Raw genomic sequence first — 27,189 nt, 5'->3', positions numbered from 1 at the left:
AGCCAGGGCCTCGGACCTCCTTTTGGCGGTCTCCTCTCTTCTGGACCGGGGTGTCATTTTTCCCGTTCCCCCGGAGGAACAGGGAACAGGTTTTTACTCAAACCTGTTCGTCGTTCCGAAGAAGGAGGGGTCGGTGCGCCCGATACTGGATCTGAAGCTTCTGAACAAGTTTCTAAGGGTGCGGAAGTTTCGCATGGAGTCCCTTCGCTCCGTTATTGCTTCTCTGCTTCCAGGGGAATTTCTCGCGTCTGTGGACATTCAAGACGCCTACTTACACGTCCCGATTGCGAAGTCTCACCATCGCTTTCTGCGTTTTGCCATCTGGGGTCGTCATTACCAGTTCGTCGCCCTGCCTTTTGGGTTGGCGACCGCCCCTCGCGTTTTCACCAAGGTTTTGGCGCCTCTCATGGCGCTTCTTCGCACCAGGGGCATCTCGTTGTTGCCCTACCTGGACGACATCTTGATAAAAGCCCCGTCTCTTCCACAGGCCGAGGACAGCGTCCGAATCACCGTTCAATCTCTAGAACGGTTCGGGTGGCTGATCAATCTACCCAAATCCTCTCTGCACCCTTCCCAGAGACTCTCCTTCCTGGGGATGGTTTTGGACACCTCGAGTTCTCGGGTGTTTCTTCCGGATTCCAAGTCCTCTCAGATTCGGAGGGCGGTGTCGCTCCTTCTACAAGCTCCTTGTCCCACCATTCGGGAGTGCATGCGGGTTCTGGGCCTTATGGTCGCCTCCTTCGAGGCGATTCCGTATGCCCAGTTCCACACTCGTCCATTACAACAGTGGATTCTTGCCCTCTGGGACAAGACCTCTCGGGGTCTGGACGCTCCCGTCCGCCTGTCCCGGCAAGTTCGGTTGTCTCTCCCTTGGTGGCAGGCCTCCCCGAATCTCTCATCAGGGAGGTCCTTCCTTCCGTTCTCCTGGACGATAGTCACCACCGATGCCAGCCTCATCGGTTGGGGAGGCGTTCTCCGGAACCTCACAGTTCAGGGGGTCTGGTCGACGGAGGAATCCCGTCTTCCGATAAACGTTTTGGAACTAAGGGCGATCTTCAACTCCCTCTCCCACTGGACTTCCCTCCTTGCAGCTCGGCCGGTGCGTGTTCAGTCGGACAATGCCACGGCTGTGGCCTACGTCAATCATCAGGGCGGAACGCGCAGTCGGGCAGTGATGCAGGAGGTGGCGAGGATCCTCCTATGGGCGGAGTCTCATGTTCCAGTGTTGTCGGCGGTGTACATTCCGGGCGTCGACAACTGGACGGCGGATTTTCTGAGCCGCACCAAGGTGGATCCGGGAGAGTGGTCCCTACATCCGGAGGTGTTCGAGGACATCTGCCGCCGATGGGGCCGTCCGGACGTGGATTTAATGGCGTCCCTGCTAAACAACAAGGTGCCGGTGTTCCTGGCCCACGCTCGAGACCCAAGGGCGTGCAGAGTGGACGCGCTGGTGTCTCCTTGGCAGCGATTCGGCCTCCTCTATGTCTTCCCTCCACTTCCTCTGTTGCCGAAGGTGCTGCGCAAGATCGAGGCGGAGGGGATACCGGCCATTCTTATCGCTCCGGATTGGCCTCGCTGTGCCTGGTTCTCCAACGTCGTCCGAATGCTAGCAGACGTTCCGTGGCCTCTTCCCGACAGAGGGGATCTTCTATCTCAGGGACCGCTCTTCCACCAGAATTCACGTCAGTTGCGTTTAACGGCGTGGCTATTGAGACCTACTTCCTGAGGAAGAGAGGCTTCTCTGATGCAGTGGTGAGAACCATGATCAGAGCTCGAAAGCCGGCTTCTTCGCGGATCTATTATCGCACCTGGAGGGCCTATCTAGCCTTTTGTGAGAAGTCGGGTTTTCCGCCACTTCGTTTCTCTGTTCCGGTGGTGCTGGCCTTTCTACAGTCCGGCCTTGAGGTTGGGCTGTCGCTCAGTTCTTTGAAGGGTCAGGTTTCAGCCTTGGCGGTCTTTTTTCAAAGGTCTATTGCCTTTTTAGGGCCTGTGAGAACCTTCCTGCAGGGGGTGGCGCATTCGGTTCCTCCGTATGTTCCTCCCTTACCCCCCTGGGATCTTAACTTGGTCCTGCGCGCCCTTCAGGAGGCGCCCTTTGAGCCTCTGAGGGAGGTCTCCCTAGTCTTCCTCACCTGGAAGGTGGTTTTTCTGGTGGCCATTACCTCCATCAGGAGGGTTTCGGAGCTGGCCGCGCTTTCCTGTCAGGAGCCTTTTCTGGTCTTCCACCAGGATAAGGTGGTGCTACGGCCGGTTCCTTCTTTTTTGCCCAAGGTGGTTTCTCCGTTCCACCTTAACGAGGATCTTGTCCTGCCCTCTTTTTGTCCTTCTCCGGCGAACCCCAAGGAACGTGCTCTCCACTCCCTGGACGTCGTCAGGGCCCTGAAGGTGTATCTGGGGGCCACCGCCTCCTTTCGTCGTTCGGACTCCCTCTTTGTGATTCCCGAGGGGTCTCGTAAGGGTCTGGCGGCTTCCAAGGTTACTGTGGCGAGGTGGATCCGTTCCGCTACTGCTGCAGCCTATCGCGCTCGTGGTCAGGTTCCCCCGTCGCGGATTACAGCTCACTCCACAAGGGCAGTGGGAGCTTCCTGGGCCAAACGCAATCGCGCCTCCGCCTCCCAGTTGTGTAAGGCGGCCACTTGGTCATCTTTGCATACGTTCACAAAGTTTTATCAGTTGCACTCGCTGGCCTCGGCTGATGCTGTCCTCGGACGCAGGGTATTGCAGGCCGTGGTGCCCGATTGACGGCTGGACGTTTCTTTTCCTGGCGGTGTTGGATTTTTCCCACCCCATGGACTGCTTTTGGACGTCCCATGGTCTGTGTCCCCCAATGGAATGTACGAGAAAAGGAGATTTTTGTGAAACTCACCTGTAAAATCTTTTTCTCGTCTTTTCCATTGGGGGACACAGCTCCCGCCCGCTTTTTTTGTTTAGTTGGTGTGGTGGTTTCCATTGTGGTTTTTTCAGTTCTCCTTCTCCTACTGCTTTTGCAACGACTGAAGTCCTCCTGGAGGTGTCTGGGGGTATAGCCCGAGGAGGAGCTTCGTTTTTGTGTCCCTCCTAGTAATACCTCTAAGCTATACCCATGGTCTGTGTCCCCCAATGGAAAAGACGAGAAAAAGATTTTACAGGTGAGTTTCACAAAAATCTCCTTTTTTTATTTATGCTAATAAGCCCCTTGGTGCAACGAGGACATTGCAGTTGCACCCAGAGGCTCTACTACTGTTCCCTGCAGGCTGTGCCACCACCTCTTTGACTATCAGGGCCAGGCAGTGTAGATGTAATCATGCTTGGCCCTGAAATCTCGTGGCAGTGCATTCAGCGCATGCACAGTACATTGCTGGAGATCACAGGTGAACATTATCCTGCTGAAAAATGCCAGTTGGAAGCCCTACCATTAGAGACACACTGGGGTAGACTGGCCATAGACCTTACATGGAAATCTCCCGGTGGGCCAATGCCCAGGGGGCCGCCTGGGCCCTCCTCACTGCCGGCCAGTGGAAGTTTTTGGGGATGTATTTTGTGCTGTTGGCAGTATTTTGTGATGGACTGTGGTATTTGGCTCTGTTGGGGTGGTATAGTGTGCCACAAAATGGTATTGCTGGCCCCTGCCTTCGATCAGTTTGGACCCAACTACAAAACGGTGCCAATTTTAGTATTTTTTCCAGGGCCACTTTAAGTTCCCAGTCCACCCCTGGAGACACATGTAGCCGCAGGATGTCCTGTACATACCGCTGAGCTGTTAGTGTCCCTCGTATTACTACTAGGGCGACCCACTGTCGTATGTGATGGCTCCGCAGATCATCACATCGGCAGTTGGGGCAGCGTGTCGCTCCACAGCAAAGACAGGATTGAAGCGCTCACCACGAGGCCTCCATACTCCAACCTGACTGTCATCAGATCCCAAACAGAACCTGGATGTGTCACCAAAGACAATACGGTTCTGATCCGTGGCAGTCCGAGTTTCTTGTTTATGATACCAGTGTAAATGAAGGTGATGGGGGCTGGCTATCAATGACAGGACACGTAATGGGCATCATGACACCAAATTTCTTTCCACTAAGCACCTGGAAATGGTCCGGGCAGAGACAGGGGTGTGTAATGAAGGAGCCACCTGGGTCTGGAGGGTGGAGAACACAACTGTGGGAGCTGGTTGTGCTTGCTGACAGATGACACAGTCCCTTCTACTGGTGGACTGTCCGGGGCATTCCGAGCCTGTTCACCATGTGTGTGCCCTCACATAACCACGGCTCCCACAGCTAGGACAGACACCCCTCCTGCTTCTCTCAGTCCAGTGATGCCCCCCCCCCCTCATAGTCTATCACAAATGGGATGTATAAGTTCCGGATTTGCCTTCATAGATTTTCATGAGGTAAATGTGCAGTAATCTCACCCACACACTGTCGGAAAATTCTGCAGGGTGAATTGACCTGCGGATTTAACATCAGCCACACGCCAATTTGTTCTGTGGATCTTCACCTCAAATTTCACCCCAGCAGGGTGTTGTACTCCGCCCGCAGCTGAGGTAAATTCTTCGGACAATTCTTCTTGGGAAGGAGCTTACATGTTTACTGGAGACAAATAGCAATGGCGGATTACAGAGTGGATTGAAAAGTGCAGGCAGACTACGGAATGGAACGGTAGACTAGTCTGCAATGGTGACACAGGCATAACATTATAGAGTAACTAAACTTTTATAATAATTTTTAATATGTTGTCCCTAATCCCCTAAAAACAAAATTTCTAATATACTTTATTTATTAATTTTCTAGTTTTACTATACTTTTACATCCCATTCACTGTGCGCTTAAAACTCAGATCTTCGTACACCGCTGACAGCTCGGCAGTGTACAGAGTACTCATTTTATGAATGGGCAGCAGCAATGCTGTGAGTACGGGCAGAAGCTTGGGGGCAAACTACTATATGGGGCAGTGTGGGTGAATTACTGTGGGGGGGCAATGTGGGGGAAATTACTATATGAGGGCAGCGTGGGGGGCCTTGCTCTTGGGGAGGCACTGTAGGGGAAATTCTATTATTTCTGGGGACACTATACAGGAATTATTGCCTGGAGCACAATATAGGGTGTTATTATTACCGGGGACACTCTAGGGGACATTATAACTGCTGTATACACTATTGGGACATTTGGGGTCATTTATCAAGCTGGTGTAGAGTAAAACTGGCTTAGTTGCCCATAGCAACCAATCAGATTCCTTCTTTTATTTTGACAGCTCCTTTGGAAATCCAGTTCTACTTTACACCAGTTTGATAAATGACCCCAATTATGTCTAGTGGGGTCACTATTTTTTCAGCAGTATAGTACCTGGGGCATTGGGGGGCACAGTATTGGGGGGTGACACTGTGGGGACACCAGGGTGGGGAGGTTGATGGAAAAACTGAGAAATCTAACGTGTCTGTGTTCCGTGGCCGAGAGCGGACCGTGGAAACCCGGCCAAGATTCCTGCTGACAGCATGAGCGCACGGCGTTGATGGTTGCTATGACGCCGTGCGCTTCATGCAGCCGCTGCTGTACAGTAATACACAGCGTCATAGCAACCTTCTTCACTCAAATTCGGGTTTGGGATCGGTGTTCTGTATATTTTATTATTTTCCATTATAACATGGTTATAATGGAAAATAATAGCATTCTTTAATTCAGGACCTGCACTGACGTCACCGCGCTCACACGCGATTATGTCACCAAAGGTCCTTTTGCAGGTCCTGAAAGAAGAAGCAAGAAGATGATGCCGACTTCGTGATCAATTGGAACAGGTAAGTTAATTATATATATTTTTTTAACACCTCAATCTACAGTTTACTAAGCATGGAGGCAAATGACCCCTTTCAGACTTAATAACTAAAACATAGTAATTAATAAAATAACGACATGACACCTTGTGTTGGAATAAAAATGGCCGCAATGCTTTATTAAGGGTAAATAAATTAATAAATAATTAAAACTTCAAATTCATTAAATAAATAACCAATTAAAATTCCAATAATTACCAAAATCCACTCAGCAATAGCTGTGATACAGCCCCTCTAATAAAGCAAAGCAACATAAAGCATAAGAATAGGGAGGGAGGGCGACGATCCGGTCTTGATAAAACTGGCCCAGAAGCGCCGCCGAAACCCTCTTTTTAAGGACCATATTTTCCCGCCGCTGGCATCCACACCAATCAGCTGTCCGGAAATCTCCCTCAGCAACCAGCTGCACCAATCAGAAGACCCCTGCTTGTCATCCAAGGCTCAGATGAGACCGGATAAAACCTGCGGATTCTGACAGAACTTAACCATTTCATGTAAACCTGAAATAAAAGAGCGGGAAAGCAAGAAAAAAAAGGGGGGGGGGGGGAGAGAAAAAAGAGTAAAACCATACCAAAATACAAAAATTAATGGTGTCATTGCCCCCATGTGTCCCCCAAGCGAAACGCTCTGGGGGGCCTGAACATTCTGTATTAAGAATGCCAATATTTTCTCTTATAACCATGTTATAAGGGAAAATAATACAGGGAATAGACTTTAATGGGGTCCGGGGTTGCTTTCATCCCTATCATCTTCTAGCAACCATGTGTGAAAATCGCACCGCATCCGCACTTGCTTGTGGATGCTTGCGATTTTCACGCATCCCCATTCAATTCTATGGGGCCTGCTTTGCGTGAAAAACGCAGAATATAGAACATGCTGTGATTTTCACACAACGCAAAATCACCACTCATGTACACAGCCCCATTGAAGTGAATGGGTCCGGATTCAGTGCGGGTGCAATGCTTTTCACCTCACGGGGGAGGTATGTCCTGCTTTCTGGCAGCTGTCCCTGCATCCATAGGAAGCAGAGACAGCTGCCTGTAATGATGAAGCAGATAGCAGTGGGCTCCCTGCTCCATCATTCCCCCCCTGCAGGTCTGTGCGGGGGCGGGGCCAGCAGTCAGCCTTGGCTCCTCCACAGACCAGAGCAGCGATGTATCCTGCTGCTGCTGCTAGAAACAAGGTGAAGAGGTCACAATGCTGGGCATAACCTATGGAGGGGGCACAGCTGGGCATAATCCTGTGAAGGGGCACAGCTGGGCATATTACTGTGAGGGGGCACAGCTGGGCATAATTCTGTGAAGGGGGCACAGCTGGGCATAATCCTGTGAAGGGGCACAGCTGGGCATATTACTGTTAGGGGTCACAGCTGGGCATAGTTCTGTGAAGGGGGCACAATGCTGGGCATAACCTATGAAGGGGGCACAGTTGGGCATAATCCTGTGAAGGGGGCACAGCTGGGCATAATTCTGTGAGGGGGCACAGCTGGGCATAATTCTGTGAAGGGGCACAGCTGGGCATAATTCTGTGAGGGGGCACAGCTGGGCATAATTCTGTGAAGGGGCACAGCTGGGCATAATTCTGTGAAGGGGCACAGCTGGGCATAATTCTGTGAAGGGGCACAGCTGGGCATAATTCTGTGAAGGGGCACAGCTGGGCATAATTCTGTGAGGGGGCACAGCTGGGCATATTACTGTAAGGGGGCACAGCTGGGCATATTACCGTGAGGGGGCACAGCTGGGCATAATTCTATGAGGGGGCACATATCTGGCCATAACCTGTGAAGGGGGCACTGTGGGCATAAATACTGTGTGGTGGCATAAAGGGGGAATAATTACTATGTGGGGGCATTTAGGGGACTGGCTGGGATTAGGTGTTTACTTATGTTTTGCGTGGAGCTAGAGGCGTGGCCTAATGCTGAAAAAATTCCCCGCACATGGTGACCCCCCTTCCTTCTTTTCAAAATTTGGTTTGGTTATGTCCATTACATGTGCTCGTCTAAATGTCCTTGTAGTATTGAGAGTAGCTTCCTCCTGTAGGTTGAGCACTCCCCACCCACCGCTTCTGAGCAGAGTATAATGTAGCTGGTTCCTACACCGCCCTGAACATTGTAGGCTTAGGTTAGGCCCAGGAGACGCAGTTCTGTTAGTGTTAGGTACCCGTCTGCGGAAGCCACCTTGACGCCTGGTAGATGGGCCTGACATATGTTTGATCAAAAATGTGCACAAAGAGCTTCTATTTTTCCATTTATAGTAGGTATAATAACACTTTAGTTCAGAATAATCCCTACTCCCTAGTTTCATTGTTTGTATGTGTAACGTTGTGCTGCCATACGTTTTGTTTGCTTATTACATGACCAGGACACCGTTTTATCCACTGCAAGTAAACAATGAAGGTTTCCATTCAATGTCGGCAAGCAGAAATCATGAACAACTGATGCACAAAGTATATGAGACCACAGCAGCACAGCTTTCCATGACACACATGAGCTTTATTTGCTGATACTGATCCGTGGCCTTGGTGCCTCCATGTGTGGCGACCACAGACGGCTGCATTTAAACGCTGCTGTCAATAACCCCTTGTACAGACGGAACCTGGACTAATTTCTGTGTCTTCCCTGTGGAATTTGAGAACCATTTATCATATACTGACCATTATAAAGAGCAAAGAAAGTTGGCGCCATTTTACCAAACCTGTTACACCAGGAGTAATTATAGTAACATGTCCCTAGATGTCGCTGTTCTCGTCATTCAAGGAGGAAGAAGCTGCGGCATTGTGTCTGGGAGGAGGCGTGGCTTGTGGGCAGATCTGGTCATGTGACGCGTCACGCTCCTCCTCTCCCGGAGCCGGCTCCGACACTTGGGTAGGGTTCTGTGAGTGTTCTCATTGCTGTTTATGGATCTAGAGTCCGTGTCACTGAGCAGCGGCTGCCGGGATCGTCCGCAGGTGGTGCGGAGGGCACCGGGGTCACTTCTCTATAGGGAGACCAGGAAGATCCTCCCATACTGTGCTGAAGGGGATCACTAAGCTCACTACTGCCCCCTGTTGTGACAGACTAATCACGTGCACTTATATATGTTATATATGCTGTTGTGAAACTACAACTCCTAGCAGGCCTGGAGAGCCACAGAATGATAGGAGTTGTACTTTCACAACAACTTGTCAGATCGCTCATGGTAGTGTCTTTGCACTGTAAGGACTCGTTCAGGCTAGACATGTAAAACTCGCCCGATTTGGAATCAGGATAATCTCGGACTGTGTTTCGTTTGTCCATTTTGTTTCCATTTTCTACAACTGTCAAAAAAAAAAAAAAAAGTCCGTCCAGAGTCTCCTAGCAACCATCAAGCTAAAGACGGCCTTCACACACTGGTTTTAGTAAGACCCTCATGGGCGGAACATCTGGGCAGATTATTAAGAGGGGCACGCCCCCTGTCTCCCCTTCCGCTCTCCACGCGGGAGCAGATTTATGGTATAATGTGCGCCATGTCGGTAAATGGGTCTGACCGCGATGCTCCTGCCGCTTCCTGCACAGGCCTTGCCCATTTCTGTTTTAACAAAAAAGTTGTGAAACCGGACTTGAGACAAAATGTGTGCCTTTTCTACACTAAAAAAAACTTGTGTAGAACTTGAATACGTTGACTTTAATGGGGTTCTCTGAGATTTTAATAATATCATTAGTATAGGTCATCAGTGTCTGATCAGTGGGGGTCCGACACCTAGGTCGCTAGGATATGCCCCCATTGTCCTATAGGTGCGGTTCCCGCTGCTGGGACCTGCACCTATATCGAGAACAGCACACGGTGGTGGAGGACACACTGTGCATGCGCAGCTGCCCTCCATTTATTTTCTATGGGGCCACCGAAAATAGCCGAGCACTGGCTCGGCTATTTCTGTCGGGCCCATGGAAGTGAATGGGAGCGGTGGCCGGTCATGCGCGGTGTGCTCCCTTTCACGCTTGGTGGTAGCCGGACAGACAATGGGGGCATATCCTAGCGATATGTACCCATTGTATGAGATGAGACTAGAATACCCTTTTAAATGAATAGGTCTGAGCTGCAATACCAAGTACAGCCACTATACAGTGAACGGTGCTGTGCTTGGTGAGCTGCGAGGAGGCTGCATATCTCCGGGAGCGTTAACCGCTGATCGGCGGGGGGTGTCGGACCCCTGCCAGTCTCTGATATCCGGAGGATAGGCTCTCAATATGAAAATACCGGAGAACCCCTTTCAGGTTCAGTGTTGTGTTCCTTCTACACTCACACAGATGTGTAATTCTCTCGAGCCCTGTGGCTGTATGCCTGCCATTTATAGCGCCAAAATACTGGCGCAGTTTAATGCCCGAATGCAGACTACGTGCGGACGCTCATGCAGAAAAAACACACGCCAATACAGTACCAGCGAAGTGAATGAGATTTGATAGGTCGCAGGTCACTTTACACGTATTTTCTGCACGGAATTAGAAATGCCATGTAGATTTTAAAATGTCAATTATGTGTGTGATTCTGCACGTTATATGTCGCGGTTTTCCCCATACGTCAGTGGGGTTGTTAAAATAGAAAATCCACGCTAAAAATTGCATTTGAGGGCTCATGCACACAAACGTATTTTTTTTGTCCGTGTCCATTCCTTTTTTTTGGTTGTGTGCGTGAGCCCTAATAGTGTGGATTTCTGTGCGGTTTTGAGGCGCTTTCTCTGCACACAGATACACCACGTGTGCAGTGGTCCTATAGTCCTCACATGGTTTATCCTGTGACATGGCCGCCGCGGTACTTCACATAGGAATACGTGGTACAGCAGCTGCTGTGCTGTCATTAATCCCCATCTTCTGTGTCTTGTAGATTTCCACAGTGAATCTCAAGATGATTTCTTATCCCCGTGTCCTCCTCTTTGGAGATTCGATCACTCAGGTAAGGAGATTTTCCGCTCGCTTGCATCCGCAGTCTTCACGCTGAGGTGATGAAAAGAGCTGAGACGTCGCTTCAGCGTATAAATGGCGTTCTGTCCGGAGAGGGTCATTTATAATCATTACCGCCCTGCCATGTCCCTATAGAGACATCACCGCAGATTATCTGAGCTCTGGCATCCCACAATGCACTGCTCTCTGGCAATGGATATCTATTAAATTCCTGCCTCAACAGACAAGATATCCCCTTTCAGTATGGACATAGCCGCCATTCATTTAAATGGGCGCCAACAAGAGGTTCACTTTGGAATTTAGACTCTCGACCTGGAGGGATTGGTTTTATATAAAAGTATTTATACTTAGGCCTCTTTCAGACGGGCGAGATTTCCGCGCGGGTGCAATGCGTGAGGTGAACGCATTGCACCCGCACTGAATCCGGACCCATTCATTTCTATGGGGCTGTGCACATGAGCGGTGATTTTCACGCATCACTTGTGCGTTGCGTGAAAAACGCAGCATGCTCTACTTTTTTTATTTATTATTTATTTAAATATATACGGATAACAAACCGTGCATCAACAAAGTAGATAGAATACATTGAGTACTTCGAAGATAATGCACTACAATGAGAGGTCATCATTTTACAGTCATCTTAATAAAGCCTGCTGGCAACTGTAGTATGAGGTGAAGAACCCCGTTGAAAAAGGATCTGATTTGTCTAAGCAGAAACCTTGTCGGGAGATATTGATGAAAACGTGCTCCTGGCCTTATAAACAAAAATGCCCAGAAAGAATGAAATGACATACTTGTAAACATATTGAAAGGTGCTTCCAACAAACATATAGTGATAAAAGGAGAACAAAACTTTGACGGACAATGAACATCGGGGGAAGGAGGGGGGGAACACAAAAGAGTGAAAGGTTGATAAGTTCAGCTTCTCAGGACAGTAGGTTCAGAAATTCCTGGGATTCCTGGAAGGAAAACCAAGGGGCCCAAGCATCAAGGAAAGCTTTATGCTTAGCTCGTAGCTGCGAGGTAAGTTCCTCTATTCTCCGGATCTCCTCCACCTTTTGGATCCAGCAGCTAATTGTTGGAGGCAAGGAAAGCTTCCACCTCGCAGGGATGCATGACCTAGCCGCTATCACAAAGGAGCACAGACAAGACTTACGAAGCACACTCATTGGGAGATCCGATAGGAATAATAAAAATAAACCAGGTGTATTTGGTACCGTAAACCGGAAAATTGAGGACAATGTTTTATGGATCGACTGCCAAAAAGGACAGATTTTTGGGCATTCCCAAAAAATGTGTAGCATTGAACCCATGGCTGAATCACAACGCCAGCAAACAGGGGACGCAGATGGGAACATTTTCTGTAATCTGACCGGAACATAATACCATCTGGACATTATCTTCTAACCCGCCTCCTGGAACCTACTCGCCATGGATGACCTGTAGAGCAGGCAAAATAGTTTTGACTAGTGATCAGGGGGGACGTCTACTTCCAGGTCTTGAGACCACTTCGCCACATATGGAGGCAGGTAGTCCTGTTGAGGAGCCACCAAGGACTGGTAACATTCCGATAGGGAATGTCTGTAAGCACCCGACCCAACACAAGCTTTTTCAAAAGACGTAAGAGACCTGTCAAACCCTGCGGAGGCCTGAATAGAGGATAGAAAATGTGTCAGTTGTCTGGATCTCCAGAATCCCAAAGGGCAGGGATCTGTCACTTTCAGTATCTCGTCATAAGTAAACCATCTGCCCGAGGATCTGAAAAAGGGAGCACGGGACCTGCCATTGCAAAAACGGTCACCCTCAACAACTCGCTGGGAAACTGGAATTTCCTAGAATGGGGAACATTGGTGAGGGGGAGGGGGAGATCAAAGGATTTTCTTTGACTTTATGAAATTGTGTAATGGTGGGACCGATTGTGGGATGGTTAGAAAGAGCTGAAGGGAGTTTCATATCCACCCAGGGCAAGGAGGCCAGAGGATAGCTCGAGCACAAATGTTTGATCAAGATCCACTGTTTGAGCAGTGTGTGCCGACACCAGTCCACTATCCTTTGAAGCAAGTAGGCTGAGTAATATTTACGTAAGTCAGGTACACCTAGCCCTCCTTTGTCCCTCGGGATGTGTAAGAGAGATCTAGCGAGTCTCGGGCTACCCCTGGCCCAGATAAATCTGAATAAGTCCCTATGGATCCTGTTGAAGAAACTAGAGGGGAGTTTGATGGGGAGGGTCTGAAAGAGGTATAACAGCCGTGGGAGGATGTTCATTTTAAAAATAGCACATCTTCCAAACCACGTGTGCAGTCCTTTCGACCACCTCTTAAGATCTTCCCTGATCCGATCCCGGAGAGGGATAAAATTCCTGTGGTACACCTCCTTCAGATCCGAGGGGATGTACGTACCCAGATATTTCACTGCTCCGGTAGCCCACTTAAATGGGAAGGAAGCGGCCAAGTCGGACACAAGCGTGTCCGGTAGAGAAATATTCAAGGCCTCTGATTTCTGAAAGTTAATCTTCAGATTAGAGAGGCCGTGAAAAGTGTGAAATTCCGCCATCAAGTTCGGAAAATAAATCTTGGAGTTAGTAAGTGTGAACATCAGATCATCCGCATAAGCTGCTATCTTAAATTCTTTGCCCTCAACTGAGAGTCCCAATATATTTGGGTTCTGTCGGATTGCCCTCAGGAGCGGTTCCAGAGTAAGAACAAAGATCAGTGTGGGGAGGGGGCACCCCTGGCGGATCCCATTCCGTATCGCAAAAGACGGAGAGAGCACACCATTCACCTTTGTGGTCGCAGACGGAGACTCCTATAGAGCTCGGATCCATGTCGCCAGAGGACCGGTGATGCCAACGTAGTGAAATACCGCGAAACACCAAGGCCACCCCACCCTGTCAAAGGCTTTTTCAGCATCCGTGGACAAGAGACAGAGTGGGGCATCTCGGATCCTGGCATGGTGAATCAGATTGAGAACCTTAGTGGTGTTATCCCTCGCCTCACGCGACGGAATGAAACCCACCTGGTCATTGTGTATGAGATTAGATAGCAGCGGAACCAGCCGTGTAGCCAGGATTTTAGCGAATAATTTAAGGTCCACGTTTAAGAGTGAAATGGGACGATAGTTGCCGCAGAAGGTGGGGTCCTTTCCTTCCTTATGTATTACTGTGATATGGGCATGTGACATGTCTGCAGGGAATGAATGCCCTGTGCTGAGTACGTTTAGTGCTTTAGCTAGTGGGGCCTTACTGGGTTGCATAGTTTTTAAAGCCTCTGCTATTTCCTCGGTAAAGATCGGCCTGTCTAAGTCTAGGTGGGAGTCTGTAGGTATCTTTGGCATACCCGAATCGGCAAGATACTTTTTCATCACCGAGTGCAGAGACCCAGTAGTGTCATTGGGCTGTGAGAGATTGTATGAGGATTGGTAATGCTGAGCAAAGGCTTCTGCAATAGCGGCTGGCTCATTAAGGAGTGGTCCTCGGGCAGTGGCTATATGGGGAACATAATTATCTTGCTCTTTGCTCTCTGAGTAATCTGGCTAGCAATTTGCCACTTTTGTTTCTGAACTCAAAGAAGTACCTGCGGCCATTAGCTAGAATGATTTTTGTACGTAAATCCAACTTCTCCTTGAGCTTACTTCTGGCTAAGAGGAGGGAAGTGCGTGCAGCCGTCGCGTGAGACTTTTTATGGGCCTGTTCAAGGGTCACTGTTTCTGCTAAAAGCTGAGAGATTTCATCTGCCCTTTCTTTCTTACGTCTCGCTCCATGCTTGATGAATTCCCCACGGATTACACATTTGTGAGCTGCCCAAACCGAGATAGGTGACATATCATCCGTTTGATTGGTTTCAAAGTACTGAGAGATCTTCGTATGTACCTCCAGAGCCACCTCCAGATCTTGCAGTAAGGATTCATTTAATCGCCACTGCCAAGATTTCGGAGCAGGGAGGGGGGAATTCAAGGAAACATGAAGCATCGCGTGGTCCGAGAAGGTCAGCGGGTCTATAACTGATGAAGCTAAGAGGGACACCGCCGAGTGTCTTAGTAAAAAATAGTCTAGTCTGGAATAAGTGTCCCTCGCTGCTGAATTAAACTTGAAGTCTTTGACCTCAAGGTTAAGAACCCGCCACGCGTCTACTAGCTGATGGGTATGGAGAAGCTTTTTGAAATCCCGAAGATATGAATGGGCAAGGTGAGAGGTCCCTCTAGAGACATCCACGACAGGGTCTAGTGCCACATTGAGATCCCCCCCCGACCAACAGGGTGCACTCCGCAAAGTCATCCAGGCGAGTCAAGATCCCAGTTAGGGCCTTGAGTTGTTTGGAGTTGGGCAGGTATACGTTTGCTAGGGTGTACAGCATCGTCAGTGCGAGCATCTAAGAATTCCCATGGAACAGATCTGGCAATGAGAATGCTTACTCCCCTCGACTTTGACCCCGAAAAACAACTATGATAGGTATCCGGATACCTAGGGGATTTAAGCGACTGCATAGCATCCCTGCGGAAGTGGATCTCTTGGATAAAAGATGCCTGTACCTTCTTGCTCCATGGGAGCCGGAGAATGGAGGAGCGCTTCTCAGGGGTATTCAGCCCATTGGCGTTGATAGATGCAAACTGGACAGTAGTCTTGGCTTCAATCTGCTAAGAAAGGGGAGAGTGAAAAATACAAACTAACAGACAGAGGAAACAAGAGGGAGGGGGAAAGACAAGACAAAACAAAGAAGACTTTACGATATAACCCTAACTGGCTAGTCCAGAGAGGGAGAGGGTAAAACAAAGCCTGCAGAGAAAAACTCTGCAAAAAAAAGGTGGGAAAAACCCCCACTATGCAATTCTTGGAAGGCTCGGAGAGAGTCGCCCAAGATTCGCTTGACCTAGTTGGAGAGAGGGAGAGCAATCAGAAAATGCGTCCCAGTCCCTGGGCCCAGGTCATATTAATCTGAGTGGCAAACAAGAACAAAACAGCTAGTGGAAAAACAATAACAATAAGCCCACACGACCTGAGTGAGATAGTAGGACTGGGATCATCCTACACAGTGGCTCTGAGAGAGCCAGTTACCGGCTATGACAGTAGAGGCCTTCAAGCCCCAGCATAGGCTCATTAATCCGGAACAGAGCGGGGAGAACGATCTCGTCCCCCCATTGGTACATCTTGAGGCAATGTCCGGTTGTCACCAACACCCTGGAGACTAGATGAGTCCAGGACAAAAGATGCAGGGATCGGTACGTCCCACCAGTTCGGTAGTGATACTATAGGTACAGTTGTGTTCAAAATTATTCAACCCCCACTGAAATTGAGTGTTTTAGCCAGTTTGACATTGATTTTGATCATTTCAGTCATCTTGTTTACAATTAAATCAAAGAGGCACTTGTAAGTCAGACAAATATAACATAACATTTATAATGAAATAACCACAAATGTCTTTTCTGTGCTCACATCATTATCAGTTTTATTCAACCCCCAAGTGACATTCAATCTTAGTACTTAGTACAACATCCTTTTCCAGTTATAACAGCTTTTAAACGTGAAGCATAGCTTGACACAAGTGTCTTGCAGTGATCTACGGGTATCTTTGCCCATTCTTCATGGGCAAAAGCCTCCAGTTCAGTCACCTTTTTAGGCTTGCGCGCTGCAACTGCTTTCTTTAAGTCCCACCAGAGGTTCTCAATCAGATTTAAGTCTGGTGACTGCGATGGCCACTTCAAAATGTTCCAGCCTTTAATCTGCAACCATGCTCTAGTGGACTTGGAGGTATGCTTGGGATCATTGTCCTGTTGAAAGGTCCAACGTCTCCCAAGCCTCAGGTTTGTGAGGGACTGCATCACATTTTCATCCAATATCTCCTGGTACTGAAGAGAATTCATGGTACCTTGCACACGCTGAAGCTTCCCTGTACCTGTAGAAGCAAAACAGCCCCAAAGCATGATTGACCCCCCGCCATGCTTCACAGTAGGCAAGGTGTTCTTTTCTTCATAGTTTCTTCAAACTTTTGTGGTTTGTCCACATGACTTTTGCCATACTGCAGTCGACTCTTCTTATTCTTTGGAGACAGCAAGGGGGTGCGCCTGGGAGTTCTGGCATGGAGGCCTTTATTACGCAGTGTGCGCCTTATTGTCTGAGCTGAAACTTCAGTACCCACATCTGACAAATCTTTTTTCAGTTCCTCAGCAGTCACACGGGGACTTTTCTCCACTTTGCGCTTCAGGTAGCGCACAGCAGTCGAAGTCAGCATCTTCTTTCTGCCACGACCAGGTAGCGTTTCAACAGTGCCCTTTGCCTTGAATTTGCGAATGATGCTTCCTATGGTGTCTCTTGGTATGTTTAACATCTTTGCAATCTTCTTATAGCCATTGCCCTTCCTGTGAAGAGAAATCACCTCTTCTCTTGTCTTCCTGGACCATTCTCTCGACTTTACCATGTTTGTAAACACACCAGTAAATGTCTAGAAGGAGCTGAGTATCACAGTCCTTTTACATCTGCCTAATTGGTGCTTATTATGCTTGATTGCTGCTCCTTGACATCCACAGGTGTTTTCAATACCTGATCGAAAACACTTGAATGAACCTCTGTTCTTAAGAATGGTAGTCTTTAAGGGGTTGAATAATTGTGTCAATGAAGAAATCACAAAAAAATAATTAAAACTGTATTACAAAAACAATTGATGTCATTTTAGTTGCATTTGGTTCTTTAAAAAGTCCTTGTAAGATTTCATTCTGAACACAATTACAAATGCACACTAAATTCCCTAAAACCCTTTGCAGCATTGGGGGTTGAATAATTTTGAACACAACTGTACATCCAAAAAGCGGGACAAGTCCTCCGCCTGGTCCGGCGAGAGAAGAGCGAATGTGGTTCCATTCCTGCGGACAATCGGGTGGAAGGGGTGTTCCCATCGATACGTGGCTCCAGCTTCAGTAATAACTTGGAGGATCGGCTTCAGAATACGTCTCATCATCAAGGTTCTTCTAGACACATCTGGTAAAATGTGGATTTAAGAATTTTCAAAAGGTACCGGGCCTCGTCTCCAGGCTCTCTGTATCAAGTCCTCTTATTCTCTGAAGAAATGGACGCGATACAGCACGTCTCGCGGGTTTGAGGCACACACACGTCGGGGACCCGTGACTCGGTGGACCCTGTCCAGTTCAACCGCTGACTCTTCCGGCCTGTGGAGGAGGGTGTTAAAAATAGTCGTCACTGCTTTACGCAATTCTGAAGATTGAATCTCTTCGGGGATCACTGGCAGTTTAATATTGTTACGGCGCCCCCTATTCTCCTGGTCATCAAGTTGAAGCAGCAGATGTCTGTTTAGGGCTTTAACATGGTTATAAGGGAAAATAATAGCATTCTGAATACAGAATTCTTAGTAAAATAGGGCTGGAGGGGTTAAATAAAATAAAAAATAATAATTTAACTCACCTTAATCCACTTGTTCGTGCAGCCGACATCTTTTCTGTCTTCATCTGTGAGGAAAAGGACCTGTGGTGACATCACTGCGCTCATCACATGGTCCGTCACATGATCTTTTGACATGGTGATGGATCATGTGATGGACCATGTGATGAGCGCAGTGACGTCACCACAGGTCATTTTCCTCACAGATGAAGACAGAAGAGATGCCGTCTGCGCGAACAAGTGGATTAAGGTGAGTCAAATTATTATTATTTTATTTTTTTAACCCCCTCCAGCCCTATTGTACTAAGCATTCTGTATTCAGAATGCTATTATTTTCCCTTATAACCATGTTATAGGGGATGTTATAGGGGGAAAATAATACAATCTACACAACCTTGAACCCAAATCTGAACTTCTGTGAAGAAGTTCGGGTCTGGGTACCACATTCAGTTTTTTATCACGCGCGTGCAAAACACATTGCACCCGCGCGATAAAAACTGAACAACGTAACGCAATCGCAGTCAAAACTGACTGCAATTGCGTACCTACTCGTGCGGGTTTGCCGCAATGCACCCGGGGACGCATCCGGAGCCAAAACGTGACGCCCGTCTCAAAGAGGCCTTAGAGTTTTCATCTGTGTCATGTTTTCAATATTTTGCACAGAAATGGAGTTTCCCTTTAAGCTGGGACCTTCAGGCGATTTTAATACATTTAAAGGGGTTGTGCCCCAAAAAATATTCAACTTTTTTTTAAACCAGTACCTGGATCTGAATACTTTTGTAATTGCATGTAATTAAAAATTTAGTATAGCCACTGAGCTAATGAATTCTATATGTATAGTGCCACCTGCTGTTTGTTCTTTTCCTTATTTCTTGTCCACCTGAGGTGGTCGCACATGCTCAGTTAAAATTTTCATCTGCCACCAACCATATCTTCTGTTAGAAGCTGTGGCAGTTAAAGGGAAAGAGCTGCAGCAGAAAGAACATGCCCCTGAGCTGTAATAGGGGGAGAACTTCAGCAGAAAGGACATGCCCCTGAGATGTGATAGGGAGAGAGCTGCCGCAGGAAGGACACACCCTGAGCTGTGATAGGGAGAGAACTGCAGCAGGAAGGACACACCCTCTCATCTGCCAGCCTGAAGATAATCCTGCAGAGCAATGAATGGGGAGATCTCTGGACCCATGTGAGGTGCAGGGTGGTTCTAGCTTTGTTAGAAAGAGATTGTAATGTACTATATGATGTCTGGTTTTTAAGCATCTGTAAGATAGCTGCACACCCGCTTCCATCAAATCACTGGCTAGTCCCAGCTTTATAGAACATATTGGGGGTCAGTTACAAAACTCGTACGCCATTTTTGTGGCATATTATAGTTGCAGATTTGTGCCCAGTCCGTATTTTGTGGCTTTTTATGTTTCTTACTGGTCCAGCACAGCCGGACAGATTTACAATCTTTTAAAGCTATGCTCCAAGCTGGAATCAGAACATGTGACAAATCTATCAAGAGGACTCCACCTCTTAAAGGGGTTTTCTAGGAATTTGGTATTGACTGCCTGTTCTCATGACAGGTCATCGATATCAGACTGTGGGGCTCTGACACCCAATCAGCTGGTGGTCTGACTCCTGACATCCCAGCCGATCAGCTGGTGCTCTGATGAGTACAGCGCCGTACATTGTATAGTGGCTGTGCTTGGTATTGCAGCTCAGCCCCATTCACTTCTATGGGACTGAGCTGCGCGGAGGCCACGTGACTGATGAACGTGGTGTCTCTGGTTGAGGAGGACGCAGCACTACCTAGAGCACTGTGGTCTCTTTAAATAGCTGATTGTGGGGGTGTCAGGAGCCAGACCCCACCGATAAGATAAATATGGCCTTTAAACCCTTTTAATAAATGTACTGCATCTTACTTCGGTGGACTTTTTACTCTGAGTGGTATTGGAAACATCTTAGTAAATGACCCCCCCCCCCCAGAACTGGAATCTGGAATTTTAACAAACCAGGGTTAATAAATATTAATTTTTTGTCTTTTAGTTTGCCTTTGAAACAAATGGTTGGGGGGCTACGCTGGCTAATAAGCTTGTGCGGTGAGTACAGCCCAGTTTCCACAGGACAGAAAGGGAAAGGTTGTTATTATTACCGGATCACCGGTCCCCCCCCAGTGCAGCGTGCACCATATTCACCATGTATAATGTGTGTTTTTTTGTTGCAGAAAATGTGACGTCCTGAACCGTGGCCTGTCTGGTTACAACACCAGATGGGCTAAACAGATCCTACCAAAACTCATCCCTGACAGTGCCCGAGCCGCAGACATTGCTGCCGTTACAATTTTCTTTGGTGCTAATGACAGTTCTATAAGAGGTAAACGTACTTTGTGCTAAATCATATTTATAAGGGCTCTGCTAAGTGCTCTATTAGGATGTATGGACGTCACAAAAAGGGAGAACTCCGCACCGCCCTCTGTTATTGAGTGGAATATGTACTAGAGGACTGGGCGCGGGTGCTGCAGGGAGATGTGCGTTTTACCGCCCGAACCGGTGTCTCTTGACCAGTTGCGTAACTAGAACTGACTGGGTCCTACAGCAGATTTTTTAATGCCATCCCCATTGTCATATATCTTCTATATGAAAGAATCTTCATATAAAAGAGAGGATAAAAAATAAAATAAAAATTATATTATCCTTCAGGCGGACATAAAAAAAACGCCTCTAAGTTCTTTTTATCAAGTATCCTAATTTGATTTGTGCAAGCAGTGAAACAAAGGGACAATTGTATGTGCAAAAATATATAATCGTTTATTATAAAAACCAAGAATATAAAACAATACAACTGCAAAACAAATGATGAAGTTACAAAGTAACACCCAAAATGTACCACGCGGTGGTGTTGACACATCCCTATCTGATCAGCACAGTATGATTTAATGATTTATGACAACCAGTGTCATACTTTTAACAAAGAGACTCATATACCAAGAGAAACTTGGGATCTTCTGTTATCAAACAGGCGATAACAATAAAACACAGATTTACAGGAAAATAACTGTTATCCCTTGACTCTGTTTTCCTATGACCAATCAAAAATATATGATATTAATATGATAAAATATTCAGCTCGGCAATCAGACTAAGGAAAATAACTTTCCAAGGGTTTAGTCCTCTTTTCAAATAATGTCCGATCTTCCATTAACAATATAAGAGAATAATCAGCATTATGGAGGCACCTAAGACTATATATTCCCACAGTATGGGAACTCTTGGCTATGTACCGAGAGAAATATCTTATTTATATCATGAGTAGTAAACAAAATATACGTTACCGGGTCAAAGCTAGACAGAGTTCAAATAGGTCCAGTTCTGAAGAACTTTCCTAGTAATCCAAAAAGAATAATCCAAGTTTCTTCTGATAAAGTTTTCTTTTTGATTGAATGAATGGATATATGGATCTTTTTTTCTCTCTCTCGTACTCCCTTGCTACACCGCACACGAGTAATTATTCCCCCCCTTATCTGAGAATACCATTCCCACCCCCCCAGTCCCCTTAATGCAGACCTTAGACCAAACAAAACAAATTACCTCTCTTCTCCTCCTGTGACACTACACTGTGACCTGACGTCGCCCAGCAGCAGGTCATACTGTGCTCCTACACATGCTACGTCCTGTCCTGAAGCTGTGTGCTGCAAGGGCTTAGAGAAGCGCAGGCGTCCAGAGAAGAAGACCAGGGAGTGGTGAGTAATGCCAAGAGCACTATACTCACTGCTCCCTGCGTCCTGAAAATAAATCCATTTGTCCTCCTCCTGGGCCCGTTCCTGAGTTCTGGCCTTGTAGCAACCGCTTCCCTGCTTCCATGGTGGCTACGCCCCTGCTCTTGACCTCCATGGGTCAGCAGTGTACTGTACAGAAAGTCCAGATTCCTGTGTAGGGGTTAAAGTGTGAAGACCAGGGGGGCTACTTAGATAACGCTCTTAGGAGTAATCAGTCCAAAGACAAATCTGTTCAGTAGACACAATGGACCCCCCTCCGCTTTGTTACAATGTGCTGTCACCTGAAGCCCGGAGGGGTTGGTTGTGATCCAAACTGAGGAACCATCCAGATATCTTGCTTGTGACCCTTTAAAATTTACATTGTAAACTGCTGGGTCAGGGCATGGCGGCAGTGGCCGACTGGGAACCTAAAGTGGCCCTGGAAAAAAAACCTAAAAACTAAAAGTGGCCCCATGTTGTAAGTGGGTACCGATTGACGAGGGGTCCGAGCAGCACAAGTAAGCAGGGCCAACAATACCATAGTGCAACACCAAGTACTGCCCCAGCAGAACCAAATACCACAGTGCAGCACAAAATACTGCCACCCCGGCCACAGTATTCAACTGCATCACTGTCCTGAGGGCGGCAATTCAGTTGAATTCAGAAGAACACCTCGTACCTGATGCTCCTTGCATTGATTAATGCTGAGAGTACCAGATCATTTTGTACCTGGCCGGTGGCCTGCTGCGGGCTCAGGTGGCCTACTAGGCATCGGCCCACCAGTCAAATAAAGTCCTGAAGCCTCTCCCACCAGAAGATATAAAGGTTTATTGGGTGACAGTGGGTGATCCAGTCGGTTAGCCAGCCATTTGATGCCAGAAGCCTCTCCTGCTTTACCTAGAATGGATTGCCCACCATTCCCCCGACCTTTTTGTGTGTACAGCGCTGTGTTTTTACGCTGCTGTAGAATAAGCCCTGCACGAGGGCTTCCTCCTGGAAACTCTATATTATTCACCCTTCCAGACTCTGCCTGCAAGTAATGAGGGCGCCCCCAGCTGGCCACATCCCCAGGCTGGGAATTACACACAATTACTTTTCATTTTCTTTTCATTTCACATAGAGGAGAACCCTCAGCAGCACGTCCCGCTGGAAGAATATGCAGAGAATCTGAGAAGCATGGTCCAGTATTTGAAGAGCGTCAATATCAAGGAGGAGAAAATCGTTCTGATCGCACCGCCGCCGATTCACGAACCGTCTTGGGAAAAACATTGCTTCATGAAAGGTAACAGCATCAGGATCACACTGCTGGGTGCGGCAGAAATTGTCCTGAGATGTGGAGGAACACAAGCTGTGACTGAGATGAATAGTCATATCTGACTGGGGGAAGAAGGTGCAGACGGCCTTACATACATTGCAGAGGTTCCAGATTTCCGCATAGTCACGAGGTTCCCTGCCGGTTCTTTCCCCAAAGGAAATAATTAAATGTGCATTGCAGACGTGTAGCCCTGGCAGCATACTCGGAGCTTCGGTTCAGTCGGTGTAACCTCATGGTGAAGCTTGTTTCTGCTCTCATAAACTGGCCCTATACTACTAGCAAGTGTAGGTGCACACCAGGATTAGACAACAGAAAGTAAAAAAAAACTATTTATTTGCTACATGAACACAACAAACACAGCCCTTCTACATCTACACAAGAAACACAGCCCCTCTACATGCACACAACAAACACAGCCCTGCTACATGCACACAACAAACACAGCCCTGCTACATGCACACAACAAACACAGCCCTGCTACATGCACACAACAAACACAGCCCTGCTACATGCACACAACAAACACAGCTCTGCTACATGCACACAACAAACACAGTCCTGCTACATGCACACAACAAACACAGTCCTGCTACATGCACACAACAAACACAGCCCTGCTACATGCACACAACAAACACAGCCCTGCTACATGCACACAACAAACACAGCCCTGCTACATGCACACAACAAACACAGCCCTGCTACATGCACATGCACAGCCCTACTACATGCACACACACAGGACTGCTAAATCACACAACAAACACAGCCCTGCTACATGCACACAACAAACACAGCCCCGTTACATGCACACAACAAACACAGCCCTACTACATGCACACGCACAGCGCTACTACATGCACACGCACAGCCCTACTACATGCACACACACAGCCCTGCTACATGCACACAACAAACACAGCCCTGCTACATGCACACAACAAACACAGCCCTGCAATCCCGTTTACAGCAGCGATGTGGCGTCCTGCTGCTCTTGATTACAGATGTGACGAGAATTCCAGAACCTTTATATTTTGCCTGCACTAATATCTCTGTCCGTTCTCTCATTATACAGGATACAAACTAAACCGTCTGAACGCTGTGACCGAGGCGTATGCCAGGGCCTGTGCCCAGGTTGGCGATGAGTATGGAGCGGATGTTGTGGATTTGTGGACGCTGATGCAGGAAGGTGGCTCGGTAAGAGGAATCGTGGCCTCATTAATGACGGTTAGGAATCAGGGCTTTGTCATCTGTGTACATACAGTAACTACCCCTGCCCCCCCCCCCCACCACCCCCCCCCCCCCTTTGCTGGCTAAAGCTTATACTGCACCTTCAATATTTCTTAGACCAGGCATCCTCAAACTGCGGCCCTCCAGCTGTTGTAAAACTACAACTCCCACAATGCCCTGCTGTAGGCTGATACCTGTAAGCTGTTCGGCATGCTGGGAGTTGTAGTTTTCTTAGACTATGAAAACAATTCTATCAGCGTTACATTAGCCATACTCATTAGATTATCTCGGCTTAACCCTTACATACCTATTTCAGCAGAATCGGCCATCTGATGTCAGAGGAGAGAAGGGTTGGACATGTAGGATATTAAAGGGGTTATCCAAGACCTTTACACTGATGACCTATCCTCTGAATAGGTCATTAGTATATGATCGCTGGAGCTCTGACACCCTGGACCCCGCCGATCAGGAATATGAAGAGAGAGCTGTGTGCCGAAGTAGTATATGGCTAACCGTTATCTCGTTTATTATAATCCCAGTAAAACAGGTCACCTGCTGGCTGTAGAGGGTACTGCACCTAAATAGGGCACATTTGCATGAGGCAGATTTATTGCAGAAATGTCTGCAACTGAAAATCAGTTCTGTACATCTGGATTGGTGGCTTCAGCAGCATGTGCACTGAACTCTGCAAACCTATAAAATACAGCTGATCTATGACAATAAAGTTCAATCTGACAAGTGCAGGGATTTTCTGCAACAAGTCTCCCACATGTGAATTCATCCCTGGAAAGTAGGATTTATGTCCATGTTAAGCCTCCATGTAATCAGTATATGCTGAACTCACCATGAATATTCACCAAGGGCTGATTCACACTACCATGCTCGGTCCAGAAAACATGGTCCATGTGTCAGCCGCATCTCCTGGACCAACTACAGAGACCCTGTCCTGGTCCAATCTGATCGTGGGTCTGTTGTGCTGTTCTCACATGATAATGTGTACAATAGACGCGCAATCAGATAGGAACTGACTGTATTGGGTCAGAGGAGCCGCGGTTGGTCTGGGGGCTGCAGCTGACACACAGCCATGTATCCTGCACCGACCAGGGTCATGTAAGTCAGCCCTGAATGGAAATTCAAAAACAGCTCCACCTCCGTCCATGGGTTGTGTCTGTTATTGCAGCTCATCTCCACTGTACTCAATGAGACAAAGCTGCAGTACCGTACATAACCTGTTGACAGGGGGGTGCTGTTTTTGGATGTAATCAGACAGATATATTTTATTTTTTATCCTGGACAACCTCTTTAAACATAGAAAACACAGAATATGTGGTTTACTGTCACTTGGTATGGGAGGTGGTTTGTATGGAGGATGTGGTGGCTTTTATTTCAGGAATACTCCACAGTGTGATCCTCGTATGATCTGATATAGAACCCATCACGACTTGTAACCGGTTCTTGTGTTCATTGCAGGACTACACAGTGTATTTGTCAGATGGGCTCCATTTATCAGAGGAAGGCAACCAATTCCTGGAGTCCAAGCTGTGGCCTCTCTTGGAGAAGAAGTTGGGGGCCCTGCCTTTTATCTTACCTTATTGGAACGATGTGGACAATAATAACCCAGAATCCTCTCTTTTCCAAAACATCACCGAAAAGAAAGACTAGCGATCCGCTTCACCAAACCAGGTTCTACCTTAGAACTAGGGATATAGGGGTGTCCAATGCTGCATTTGTGGACAGGATCACCCTCCATGGTTACAGAACATACAGTCTACATGGACGACGTTATAGCATCAGAATTATCCATGTAGCCTGTTACATACACTAGACTTCTCTAATATACAGTGGTATGCAAAAGTTTGGGCACCCCTGGTCAAAATTACTGTTACTGTGAACAGTTAAGCAAGTTGGAGATGAAGTGATCTCCAAAAGGCATAAAATTAAAGATGACACATTCCCTTTGTATTTTAAGCAAAAACAATATTTTTTTATTTTTATCATTTACATTTTCAAAATAACAAAAACGGAAAAGGTCCCGAAGCAAAAGTTTGGGCACCCTGCATGGTTAGTACCTAGTAGCACCCCCTTTGGCAAGTAGCACAACTTACAAATGCTTTTTTGAAGCCAGACTGGAGTCTTTCAATTCTTGTTTAAGGGATTTTCATCCACTCTTTCTTGCAAACGTCTTCCAGTTCTGTAAGATTCCTGGGCCGTTTTGCATGCACTGCTCTTTTGAGGTCTATCCACAGATTTTCCAGTGATGTTCAGATCCGGGGACTGTGAAGGTCATGGTAAAACCTTCAGCTTGCGCCTTGTGATGTAAATCTATTGTGGATTTTGAGGTGTGTTTAGGATCATTATCCATTTGTAGAAGCCATCCTCTTTTCATCTACAGCTCTTTTACAGTTGGTGTTATGTTTGCTTTCAGAATTTGCTGGAATTTCATTGAATCCATTCCTCCTGTGAAATGTTCCTCGAGCCATTGGATTCAATACAACCCCAAAGCATGATTGATCCACCCCCATGCTTAATGTTGGAGAGGTGTTCTTTTCATGAAATTCTGTGTCCTTTTTATTCCAAACACACCTTTGCTCATTGTGGCCAAAAAATTCTGTCTTAACCTTCTCGGTCCACAGGACTTGTTTCCAAAATGCATTAGACATGTTTAGATGAAACGTCTGACACTGAGTTTTGTGGTGAACAGGCAGGAAAGGTCTTCTTCTGATGACTTTCAGGTGTCGCTGAACAGTAGAACAATGTACCACAACTCCAGAGTCTGCTAACTCTTCCTGAAGGTCTTTTGCAG

General features: G+C 47.3%; 1 protein-coding gene across 1 annotated transcript; it reads left to right on the top strand.

The window, feature by feature from the left end:
* Positions 1 to 8,615: 8,615 nt before the first annotated feature.
* On the top strand, positions 8,616 to 26,306 carry LOC122935948 (isoamyl acetate-hydrolyzing esterase 1 homolog). Its single transcript, XM_044291910.1, has 7 exons — positions 8,616 to 8,669; positions 10,645 to 10,713; positions 20,134 to 20,186; positions 20,312 to 20,460; positions 22,962 to 23,123; positions 24,232 to 24,353; positions 25,857 to 26,306. The coding sequence occupies exons 2-7, from the start codon at positions 10,666 to 10,668 to the stop codon at positions 26,046 to 26,048; spliced, it is 726 nt and encodes a 241-aa protein (XP_044147845.1). The 5' UTR covers positions 8,616 to 8,669; positions 10,645 to 10,665; the 3' UTR covers positions 26,049 to 26,306.
* The last annotated feature ends 883 nt before the right edge of the window (positions 26,307 to 27,189 follow it).

Source organism: Bufo gargarizans, chromosome 4 (assembly GCF_014858855.1).
Source record: "Bufo gargarizans isolate SCDJY-AF-19 chromosome 4, ASM1485885v1, whole genome shotgun sequence".
Taxonomy (NCBI): domain Eukaryota; kingdom Metazoa; phylum Chordata; class Amphibia; order Anura; family Bufonidae; genus Bufo; species Bufo gargarizans.
Note: the sequence above shows the minus strand (reverse complement) of the source record. Positions and strands in the feature narration are given on the sequence as shown.